The following is a 12,319-nucleotide window of genomic DNA, read 5'->3' as shown; positions in this document are numbered from 1 at the left end:
AGTTGGAGATATTTACATGGCGTTAAAACTGTGGCACTTTAAATTAACAGTATATAAAAGAAAATCCCAGTTGCATGTTAACAAAGGGTATTTGTGTGACACTGTTTCTGCAGCTCAGTGGGAACAGGGAATAATACTAATGGAGAGAGTCAAACTGAGCCAGGTCACAGATTGGAGATGGCAGAAATGCCCCATTCTCATAGAGACAGGAAGAGCATCAGAGAGTTTGATGGTCATTCCAGATACCAGCACTGTGCCCAGTTAGAAGATGACCTCTCTCTCCAACTTGGGTTGACCCTCACTGTAGCAGTGTGATGGCAGATCACACCGTGGCAACTAAAGTGATCTCATCTGAAATGTTGTCCTTCCCCAATTGATGGATTTTGTAAATCTTTTTACAGGTTAAAAATGACAAGAAATTTGTCTACGGGAATCTTGACCATAACACACCAGTTTTGCTGTCTCTGTCTAGATACTTAAGAAGTGGAACAAGGGATTCAATCAACCATCCTTCCTGCACAGACTGTGGGGAGGGATTCACTCGATCATCTGGCTGGCATACCCATCTGGCACACCCATCATTTTACACAGGGGAGAGGCCAGTCACTTGCTCAGACAGTGGGAATGAATTCACTCAGTCATCTCAACAGAAGGTACATCAGCAAGTTCACACTGAGCAAGGCAATTCTTCTGTTCTGTGTGTGAGAAGAGATTCAGTCTGTCTTCCCACCTGTGGACACACCAGTCAGTTCACACTGGGCAGAGGCTGGTCACCTGCTGAATTTGTGGGGAAGGATTCACTCAGTCATCTGACCAAATGGCTCACCAGCGAGTTCACACCGGGGGGCAGCCGTTCACCTGCTCAGATTGTGGGAAGGGATTCACTCAGGCATCTCACCTACTAAAACACCAGTCTGTTCACACTGCAGAGAGGGATTTCACCAGCTCAGATTGTGGGAAGAAATTCCCTCACTCTTCCACCCTACAGAGACACCAGCGAGTTCACACTGGGGAGAAGCTGTTCACCTGCTCAGAATGTGGAAAGGAATTCACTCGATCATCCACCCTATTGGCACACCAGTCAGTTCACAGTAGGGAGAGGCCATTCACCTGTGAATGTGGGAAAGGATTCACCCAATCATCTCATCTACAGATACACCAGCGAGTTCACACTGGGGAGAGGCCATTTAAATGCTCAGACTGTGGGAAGGGCTTCGCTCAGTCATCTCATCTACAGACACACCAGCAGGTTCACACTGGGGAGAGGCCATTCAGCTGCTCAGACTGTGGGAAGGGATTCACTCGGTCATCTGATCTACTGAGACACCAGCAAGTTCACACTGGGGAGAGGCCGTTCACCTGCTCAGACTGTGGGAAAGGATTCACTCTGTCGTCCTCCCTATTGGCACACAAATCAGTTCACACTGGGGCGAGGATGTTCTCCTGCTCAGACTGTGGGAAGGGATTCACTCTGTCATCCTCCCTTATGCTACACCAGTCAGTTCACACTGGGGAGAGGCCGTTCACCTGCTCAGACTGTGGGAAGGGATTCACTCAGTCATCCAACCTACAGAGACACCAGCGGGTTCACACTGGGGAGAAGCCGTTCACCTGCTCAAACTGTGGGAAGGGATTCACTCAGTCATCCAACCTACAGAGACACCAGCGAGTTCACACTGGGGAGAAGCCGTTCACCTGCTCAGACTGTGGGAAGGGATTTACTCGATCATCTCATCTACTGAAACACCAGCGAGTTCACACTGGGTAGAGACTGATCACTTGCTCAGACATTTGGAAGAGATTCTCTCAGCCACCTGCACCAAATGTGCTTCATTGAGTTCACACTGGGGAGAGGTCGTTCACCTGTTTTGAATGTGGGAAGCCGACAGCGATAATGACCAGCACAGTCTGGCCCTTAACACCCAGAAGACCAAGGAGATTATTGTGGACTTCTGGCATGCTATGAGCCACACTCACATCCCCATCTACATCAACGGAGCTGTAGTGGAGCGTGTATCAAACTTCAAATTCCTTCGTGTCCACATTTCTGAGGATCCCACCTGGTCCCTGAACTCCTCCATCCTAATCAAAAAGGCACAAGCGCGCTTTTATTTCCTGTGGAGCATCAAAAAAGCTCACCTCTTCCTGCTATACCATTGAGAGCATACTCACCAACTGCATCTCAGTGTGGTATGGCAATTGTCCTGTATCGGATCGCAAAGCACTCCAGCATGTTGTGAAAACTACCCAGCGGATTATTGGCACCTGATCGCCCACCATTGGGAACATCTACCATAAAGGCTAACTGGGCAGAGCGAAAAGCATTATCAAGGATGCATCTCACCCTAACCATGGACTTTTTACTCTCCTCCCATCCAGTAGGCACTACAGGAGCCTCCGCTCCCGCACCAGCAGGCACAAGAAGAGCTTCTTCCCTGAGGCTGTGACACTGCTGAACCTCACATCACAGCGCTAAGCAGTATTGCATCCATATTGTACTGTCTCAGTACTTTTATATTTGTGTGCTGTAGCACTTACTTTTCATTCGCAGTTATTTTATAAATAACACTGTTCTTCGCATTTCTGGACAGATGCTAACTGCATTTCATTGGCTTTGTATCTGTATTCGGCACAATGACAATAAAGTTGAATCTAATCTACTCAGTAACCTAACCTTGTGACACACTACCGTTTTCACACTAGGAAGAAATTTCAATAAGCTGCTTGCTGGATATTTGTCCATCACCGTGCTGAATGCAATTCCGAGAGTGACTGTCGGTGCTGAACTCTGCAATTATTGCTGCTGCTCACCACACCCAGTTCTGCACCCTGGTCACTGGGCATGGGAGGAGTTTCTTCTGCTGCATATTCGCCTTTAATGGGACTGGAGTTTAATATTCTGGATCTGTGACAAATAAATCAGTTCCATTTTACACTCTGTCTCCAGTATTTAGTGAATTTATAACACACCTAGTGTGCAGTCAAGAGTCAAATCAGGCTGGCTGAACCCAGCCAGTGATTCAGTTGCACGACAGTCCTTTTAAATCCTCCCCTGTTGTTCCCCTCTCGGTCTCCCTGTGGTGATGGGTTCCAAACAGTCACATCTCTGTGGGTGAAGTGGTTTCCCTTGAATTTTCTGCAGACTGAAGAAGTTGAGCTGACTGCAGTTCTGACTGACATGTTCTTTGCCCCTCCAATCTCTGGGCTGAGGAAGAATGACATTGGTAGTTAACCTCCTTAATCATGATTCATTTCCACATTATGGGTCATTTTCCCTGCTTCTAAAGGGTTGTTAGAAAACACCACTGTCCTGTAAAGACTGAAAGCAGAATGAGAAACCATCAGTTGGATGTTCAGTGAAGCAGGGTCAGAAACCAGAGGCAGGTCTGCACAGGGCAGAGTTTGGGGCTCTGGACGATGGTCAGGGTAAGAACATATGATGAGGAGAAGGGAATCAACAGCGGGGCATGGCAACGAATGACAGAGTAGCAACATTTGGAAGCTGATTGACAGAAAAAATCTTTCGGTTGTCTGACTGATGACACAAATAATACCTGTGGTGAGGTGCTCCACTGGTCGAGGAACATGTGTGTGTTGGGTTGGTTTTATCTATTGAGGGAGTTGTTCCTGCTTGTTTATCCTGTAATATTATTAATGGCTTCCTAGGTTCCTCCAGCATTTTGTGTATGTGTTGTTTGGATTTCCAGCATCCACAGATTTTCTCCTGTTTTTGATGAAAGCAAAAGTGGGGTCATATAATATAGCAAGAAACTGGTGGGATGTTCGAGGATTGGAAAGCTTTACATAACCAACAGGTGACAACTAAAGAAAAAAACACTCAGGAGAGACAAGATGAAAAATTAAAGTAATTGAGCCAATAATATCAACTATCAAAAGTTGGTCAGATATACAAAGAGTAAAAGAGAGACAAAAGTTGATATTGTACAGCTGGAAGATGATGCTGGTGAGTTAGTAAAGAAATAGCGGCCAAATGTAATAAATATTTTGTGTCAATTTTCACTGCGTAAGACACTAGCAGTATAAGACTATAAGACATAGGAGCAGAATTAGGCCATTCAGCCCCACTGAGTCTGCTCCGCCGTTCTATCACGGCTGATCCCGGTTCTCACTCAACCTCATGCACCTGCCTCCTCAGCATATCCTGTAATGCCGTGACTGATCAGCAAACTACTAGCTTCTGCTTTAAATGTACCCACAGATTTGGACCCCACTGCCATCTGTGTCAGAGAATTCCACAGATTCACTGCTCTCTGACTAAATAAAATCCTCCTTAACTACTATAAAAGGTCGCTCCTCAGTTTTGAGGCCATGCCCTCTGTCATGGCTACCCCCACCATACGAAAAGTTCTCTCCTCCTCCACACTATCTCGACCTTCCCACATTCGGTGGGTCTCAGTGAGATTTACCACCCATCATCTGCATTTATTAAACATAAGTCAGTGAAGGAACACAGGCCCAAGGCTGGCAAATGCTCCTCATATCTTAACCCCTTCATTCCCGATATCATCTTCTTGAACATCCTCTGGTCTCTCTCCAACGACAGCACACCTTTTCTGAGATATGGGTCCCAAGTACTCTAACTGTGGCCTAAGTAGTGTTTTATAAAGTATCAGCATTATCTCCTTGCTTCTCAATTCCACTTCACTTTTAATAAATGCCAGCATTGCATTTGTCTTCTTTACCACAGGCTCAACCTGTAAACTAACCTACTGCGAGTCTTGCCCAAAGACCCATATTTCCTGCTATACTTCTGTTGTTTGAAACTTCTCCCTAATCAGATAATAGTTCACTGTTGTTACTTTTGCCCAAATGCATTATCGTACATTTCAAAATATTGTATTTCATCTGCCACTTTTTTGTCCATTCTTCAAAATTGTCTGTGTCCTGCTGCAATCGCATTGCTTCCTCAGTACTACCAATGTCTCCACCTATCTCTGTATCATCTGCAAACCTTGCCACAAAGCCATCAGTTCCATTATCCAAATTACTGACAAACAATGTGAAAAGTAGCGGACCGAATACTGACGCCTGAAGACCACTAGTCACTGCTGGCCAACCAGAAAAGGTTTCTTTTATTCCTACTCGCTGCCTCTTGGCTGTCAGCCATTCCTCTGTCCATGCCAGTATTTCTTCTGATTTTTATCCTGTCAAGCAGTCTCATGTGTGACACCTTCTGAAAGTCCAATTAAATGATATCCACTGCCTCTCGTTAGTCCATCCTGCTTATGACTTCCTCGAAGAACTCTAACAGATTTGTCAGGCAAGATTTCCCTGTAGAGAAGCTTTGACTTATTTTATCTTTCGTCTCCTAGTACCCCAAAACCTCATCTGTTATATTAGACTCAAACGCTTTCCCAGCCGCTGAGGTTGGGCTAACTGGACTATAATTTGCTTTTTTTATAATTTTCCTCCCTTCTCAAATGCTGGAGTGACATTTGCAATCTTCCTGTCCTACAGGACCATGCCAGAATCAAGTGATTCTGAACGGGCCACGACTATTGCATCTATTACCTCTTCAGCAACCTCCCTCAGGACTCTGGGATGTAGTCCATCTGGTTCAGGTGACTTTTCAACTTTAAGAAACTGAGTGTGCCTAGCACGTTTTCCTTTGTAATAGCAATGGCACTCACTCCTGCTCCCTGACACTCACGGATCTCTGGCACACTGCTAGTGTCTTCCACAGAGAAGACGATGCAAAGTCCCTATCAAGTTCATCTACCATCTCTTCCCCATTTCTACCTCATGAGCATCATTTTCCAGCGGGCCAATATCAACTCCTGCCTCCCTTTCGCATTTTTTATGATTGTTTATATTGTTGTCTAGTTGGCTCTCATATTTCACTTTTCCCTTTCATATAGTTTTTTTTAGTTGCCTGTTGTTCGATTTTAAAAGCTGCCCAATTATCTAATTTCCTGCTTACTTTTGCTACCTTATAAGCACTTTCCTTGACTTTTATACAGTCCTTAACTTCCTTTGCCAGCCACGGTAGCCTAGCCCCGCTGTTTGGGAACTACTTCTGTGGGACATATCTGTCCTGTACATTATGAACTATTCTCAGAAACGTCAGCCACCTGGGGAACCACCTATCTCCTGCCTCTGTAATTCCCTTTATTCCATTTCCATTGCAATACTGTGCATGTGACCTGTGCTTCCCCCTCACAAATTGAAGTAGAAATTCAATTCAATCATATTATGATCACTGCCTTCTAATGCTTTTTTTTTTTTTTTTTTTTTTTTTTTACGTTACCTTCCCTAATAAGACCTGGGTTATTACAGAACACCAAATCTAAGATAGCAGTTCCCTGGGCAGCCTCAACCATCAGCTGCTCTAAGAAGCCATTTCGTATGCATTCAATACATTCCCTCTCTTGCAATCTCACAAAAAGCTGACTTTCCCAATTCTCCTGCAGATTGAAGTCACCCAGTACAATTGTGTCATTGAATTTATTACATAAATGCCAAACATTCAGGAGTATCTAGGTCAGAAGTGAGGTTACATGCTTTTACCAAGGAGGGAAGATGTTTTGGAAGTTGAAAATTTTGAAGGTAGATAAGGCTCCTGGACCAGAAGGTGAACACCCCACGATTCAGAAAGAGATAGCTGAAGAGATTGTGAAGGCATTAGAGTTATAGAACACCACAACACAGGAAAATGCCATTCGGCCAATCTAGTCCGTGCCAAAGCATTAATCTGCCGAGTTCCAACAACTTCCACCTGGACCATAGCCCTCCATATCCTTCTCATCCATGGACCTAAGCAAACTCCACTTAAAGATTGAAATCGTCCCTGCCACTTGCTCTGGCAGCTTGTTGCCCACTCTCCCTGCCTGTGAGTGAAGAAAACCCCCCTTAGTTTTCTCTGAAAGTAATGAGTAATGACCTATCACGAATCACTGGATTTTGGAACAGTTCTGGCGGACTAGAAAGTTGCAAATGTCACTCCACTCTTTAACAAGAGAGGGAGGCAGAAGAAAGGAAATTATAGGACAGTTTGTCTGACCTCAGTGGTCAGGAAGATGTTAGAGTGTATTAAGAGTGAGTTTTTTTGGGTACTGTAATTGGCGACGCATGATGAAGTAGGCCATACTCAGCAGGACTCCTTTGGAGGAAATTATGTCTGACAAATCTCTTGGAATACGTTGAGGAAATAACAGGCGGGACAGATAAGCAGAGGCACTGGGTGTTGTCAGCTTGGATTTTAAGATGATCTTTAACAAGGTACCCCATGCAAGGCTTATTGAGAAAGTAAGGAGGCATGGGATTCAAGGGGACATTGCTTTGTGGATCCAGAACTGGCTTGCCCACAGAAGGCAAGGAGTGGTTGTAGATGGGTCATATTCTGCATGGAAGTCTGTGAGCAGTGGGGTGCCTCAGGGATCTGTTCTGGGTCCCCTACGCTTCGTGATTTTATAAATGACCTGGATACGAAGTGGAAGGATAGGTTAGTAAATTTGCCGAAGGGCCTGTATTTTGTTGCAGGTTTTCTATGTTTCTCTGTTTCTGAGGCTGCTTAACAAGATCATAGCTCATGGAATTACAGGAAAGATACTTGCATGGATCGAAGATTGGCTGACTGACAAGGGAGAAAGAGTCAGAATAATGTAGAGAATTCTGTTTTGCTGACGGTAACTAATGGTACTCCATAGGGGTCAGTATTGTGTGACAATATCCTGAATTATCCCTTATGGACTGTACCTTTAAAAAGAGAGAGAGGGTACAGCTGATTTAGAGAGAGAGAGCAACGAGCAGCTCGTGAGTCGTCATGGTGACCGAGGGCGGTGTTATGTGATGGACAGCTGGTGTTCAGCATGCTGAGATAAACACAAGGTCAGCTGGTTGTTAGACACACACATGGTTCTGGACACTGGATGAGCTTTGTTGTCCCCACAGAAAGGTGGGTCTTTGGAGCATCGATCAGTGTGGAAAAGGGGTGACCGGTGGGAAGTTAGCAATGTGTCCAACCCTGGCCTCGGTTGATAACTTAAGCACAGAAGACGGTCTCCTTTTCGTGGTCACATTCAGGGATTTCGGAAGGCAATGGAGGATCGACGGCATCAGTTTACTCGAACAACCACCACACCTCTGTCTCTCCATCACTACTCAAATCAGTAACACAAACTGAACTGATTTCATTTACCCATCATCGTTAGACTGTATCCATTTACTTCCTAAGCTTGAAGAAGCTTGGCTTTTATATATTTCCACACTTACATATGCATAAACTTTGCTAACCTGTTTTATTTATCTGATTTTATGTTACTGTTTTGCGTAGTTACTCATAAAAATAGAAATAGTTAACAGAAAAACCAGACTCCAGGTATGTTCCATTACTGCTGGTTCTTTAAACCCTTTATGGGGTTCGTAACAAAATTGGAGGCACCGCTGGGATCTCCAGTTTAGCAACTGGTCCTTTAAATTTCGATGTGATTGGGGAAGATTTGTTTGTGTGGGAAAACAGGAAAACAAAACAGCAGAAATGGAGGCTAGTATTGAAAGATTTATGGCAGAACAAACCCCTGAAGACTTGGATGATGCTAAGAGGGCTCTGCTGTTGGGAATTGCTGACATGTTAAACCTTATTGTGACCACTAGAATGAGGAAGGTGTTAATACAGGCGTTAATAGCACAGCATTATATATCCAAGGGAACCTTTGAAGAGGATATGTGGGAAATGTTTGTTGAAAGTAAACCTACTGAGGCTGAGGATCAGCTTCGGTTAGAAATATTAAAGAGGGAGGATGAGAAAGAGGCTGAGACCCTTTCAGAGTCTGCTAAGTCAGCGGCGAGGTTGTTTTAACCCAAGAGGTTGAGTTTACTCCGGATGAGAGTTTCCCAGAGAGTAGCTGGGAGGATCAGGGTAACCTGCAGTGTGAAACTGGGACCAGTGATGAAGGCCTAGAAGAGGCAGCCGTCCCGATTGCCTGCATTCAGGTTGTTGAAGTACCTGTGGATTCACAGGTACTGAACCTTGTGTTGAAACTCAGTTAAGGTCTGAGGTGTCTGACTTGGTTGAAAAGGAATGCAGTCCTTTAGTGTAAGATGGACTTGGTTCCGTGAATAAGGGGTTAACCTTGGTACCAGTGGAAATTGAGGATTCTCGGTCACTTGTATTAGACAGTGTTCTAAAAGTTGGAGATGAGATGAAAATTGGTGAGATAAATGTTATTGAAGATAAAGAAAGAAGTGTTGTTTCTGAACCTTTGAATAAGGTAAATTTAAAGTCTGGATTGGTTTCAGGACCGTTGACCTTGCTGAAGGGATGGTGGTTTGGTAACAAGGTGCCTGCTAGTCTGTTACCGTTTGTTTTGGACTTTAGAAATAAACAAACTGAAGTTTGTGGTGTGGAGAGACAAAACTTGAAGTGTTGTTTTGACCAGGAGGGACCATCTGTGTGTGTTACTATGGAAACCTGTGGAACTAAATATGTTGGAGATAAAAGTAATTACTTGTTTGGAATTAACAACTTGTTTGGAAGTTCACCAAATGGGCTTAGTTTGGGAAACACTGGTGATAAGGTGTTACCTGTGCAGCATGAAGTTCAGGCAGTTATGCGAGCTGATCACGTGATGGTTAATTGTTCTGGTGAAGTGGAAAAGGGACAATGGATGATGAAACGCCAGTTTGAATATACCAGGATCTGGTTCTGCAGGAATTTGACTTTTTTTGTAACAAAGCATGTGAAAGAGAAAGACGATATCATGGTAGATTGACTATCTGAATGTTAATTTTAAAAGTGAAATAGAAACTAGTATTTGTATACGATTCTGTCATGTGCTATATGATAATCACATCTGCATTGCTTTATATTTTGTAATGCACAGTTAAAAATTTTGCTCTTTGATCACAATTTTTCCAAAAGGTAAGTAGGTGTAACGATATCCTGAATGATCCCTTATGGACTGTACCTTTAAATAGAGAGAGAGGGTACAGCTGATTTAGAGAGAGAGAGCAACGAGCAGCTCGTGAGTCGTCATGGTGACTGAGGGCGGTGTTATGTGATGGACAGCTGGTGTTCAGCATGCTGAGATAAACACAAGGTCAGCTGGTTGTTAGACATACACACATGGTTTAGCACACTGGATGAGCTTTGTAGTCCCCACAGAAAGGTGGGTTTTTGGAGGATTGATCAGTGGTTCTCGCAGTGTGGAAAGGGGCTGACCGGTGGGAAGATATCAGTGTATCCAATCCTTGCCTGGGTTAATAACTACAGAAGTTGGTCTCCTTTATGTGGTCACATTCGGTGACTTAAAGGTCATTTCGGAGGACAACGGAGGGTCGACGGCATCGGCTTACTCATATAACCACCACACCTCTCTCTCTCCATCACTGCTCAATTCAATCACACGAACTGAACTGATTTCATTTACCCATCATCGTAAGACTGTATCCATTGATACATACCTCGTGGGTATTTTCTGACTGCCTTATGACGATGATGTAATTGAGTATCTTGTGAGCATGATGTAATGGTCTTGTGATGGTGGGATGATGTAAATTTCCCGCTAGTGTGACGTCACGTGATGACATGTTCCCTACAGGTATATAAAAGTGGAAACCCCTGTTGTGTTGCAGTTGATTCGTTGTTTAATTCGTCAGTTAGTCCGACCTGCTGCGTATTCGTCTCATGCCGAGGTTTCATTTTAAAGTGGAGTTATACATTCTGTTGTAAGGTGATATCGTTGTGCCGGCAGTTTCACCAATCGCTGCCAGTTTTTTGTGTTGCACCCCTGATTTACCTTTACAGTCTAGTATAGGAGAGTGAAGACCTTACTGAAGTACGGGAACACGAAGGATTGAGTAAAGTTGGTGTCGTTCAGCGGTTTTATAAAGGATCGACCTTATTGAATCTTCGTTCAGGAATAGTGGCCTGCATCTGAGAGAGCCCCTGAAGGATCAGGAAGGTTTATGCAGCATTCAAAAGATCAGTTCCTTTAAGCCATTTTATTTCCTTCGTTGTGAATCCTTTGGACGGGATCAGCAGTAACGTCACGCCTGGATGAATTCCGTTTCCAGAGAAGTCTCTCCGTACCGACTGTATAAATCACTTGAACTTTTGAATTTACCACTTTAAGAACTGTTCCAGAGTTGCCGTACAACGGTTAACTTCCGGTTAAGTTAGTCGTTTGAATACTTTTTGCTATTGTTCAGCAGAGTTTAATAAATGTTTATGTTTGTGTTTCTTTGTAAAACCTGACTAAATTCTATATTCAGTGTTGCTGGACAGGTGACAGAATTGGGGCTCGTCTGTGATATGTTCCGATTTTGAGGCTAAGTGTTTCTTTAATTATCAACCTAATGTGAAAAGGGAAATACCCGATTCTTTTGTTTGATTGGTCTGTGGGTGGTATTCGGCAGCAATGAATATTGATGAGTTTATGGCATCCCCAAACCCGGAGCTATTAGCGAAGGCCAAAAGGGATGATGTATCCGAGATTTCTAGAAGTCTGGACCTTAAAGGTATTTCGAAGGTTACAACAAAGCCAGTAATTCAAAGGGAAATAACGGAATATTGTATAAATTCGGGTGATTTTGATAAAGAAGTGTTAGATATGTCTCCAATGAGTAACCTAGAGATGCAATTACATATTGAACAGATAAAATTGGAATTATTTAAAGCGGAGGTGCCCGAAAGAGAAGCTTATAGGAAAAGCGAATTTGGAGACAGAGAAACAGATAAACGGGGGGAATTTGAGCTAGCCATGGAGAAATTAAAGATGGAGAATCAATCCTCTGGTCCTAGGAAACCCGTTTGTTGCTAGTCGGGAAGTTATATTAGTTCCTCCATTTAATGAAACAGAAGTGGATAAATATTTCCAACACTTTGAAACTGAAGCTCTGATTTCAGGGTGGCCGAAAGATAAATGGCCTGTGATGTTACAAAGTGTAATTAAAGTTAAAGCTCAAAAAGTTTATACAGCTTTAACTGCTGAGCAAACACTTGATTATGATATTGTGAAGCATCATATACTGAAAGTGCATGAACTGGTTCCAGGAGCTTACAGAGAAAGATGCAGAAATTTGAAGAAACCTGTAGAACAAAAAAAAACTTACGTGGAATTTGCCTACGATAAATCTGTGCGTTTCGAGTAATGGGTTTCCTCTAAAAATGTGAATGAAGAGTATAATGACTTAAAAGAGTTTATTTTAATGGAGGAATTTAAAAGGAGCATCCCCGTTGAAGTAAGGACATACTTAAATGAGAGGGACACTGCTACATTGCAGGAGTCTGCTAAATTAGCAGATGAGTATGTTCTAATCCACAAGTGTAAATTTCGTCTGGGTAGAACTTTCAAAAGGA

General features: G+C 43.4%; 1 protein-coding gene across 2 annotated transcripts in view; it reads left to right on the top strand.

The window, feature by feature from the left end:
* The first annotated feature begins 817 nt into the window (after positions 1-817).
* The window catches only part of LOC140206893 (uncharacterized), a 49,457-nt gene continuing 37,955 nt past the window's right edge, over positions 818-12,319 (top strand). The window contains exons 1-2 of one of the 2 annotated variants that reach the window (XM_072275164.1): positions 818-1,350; positions 1,519-1,753. In XM_072275164.1, the coding sequence (XP_072131265.1) occupies positions 818-1,350; positions 1,519-1,753 (768 nt within the window). Of the gene's footprint in view, positions 1,754-12,319 lie in introns of both variants that reach the window. The other variant, XM_072275163.1, reaches the window with a different exon arrangement.

Source organism: Mobula birostris, chromosome 13, assembly GCF_030028105.1.
Source record: "Mobula birostris isolate sMobBir1 chromosome 13, sMobBir1.hap1, whole genome shotgun sequence".
NCBI lineage: Eukaryota > Metazoa > Chordata > Chondrichthyes > Myliobatiformes > Myliobatidae > Mobula > Mobula birostris.
This window is presented reverse-complemented; position numbering and strand designations above follow the sequence as displayed.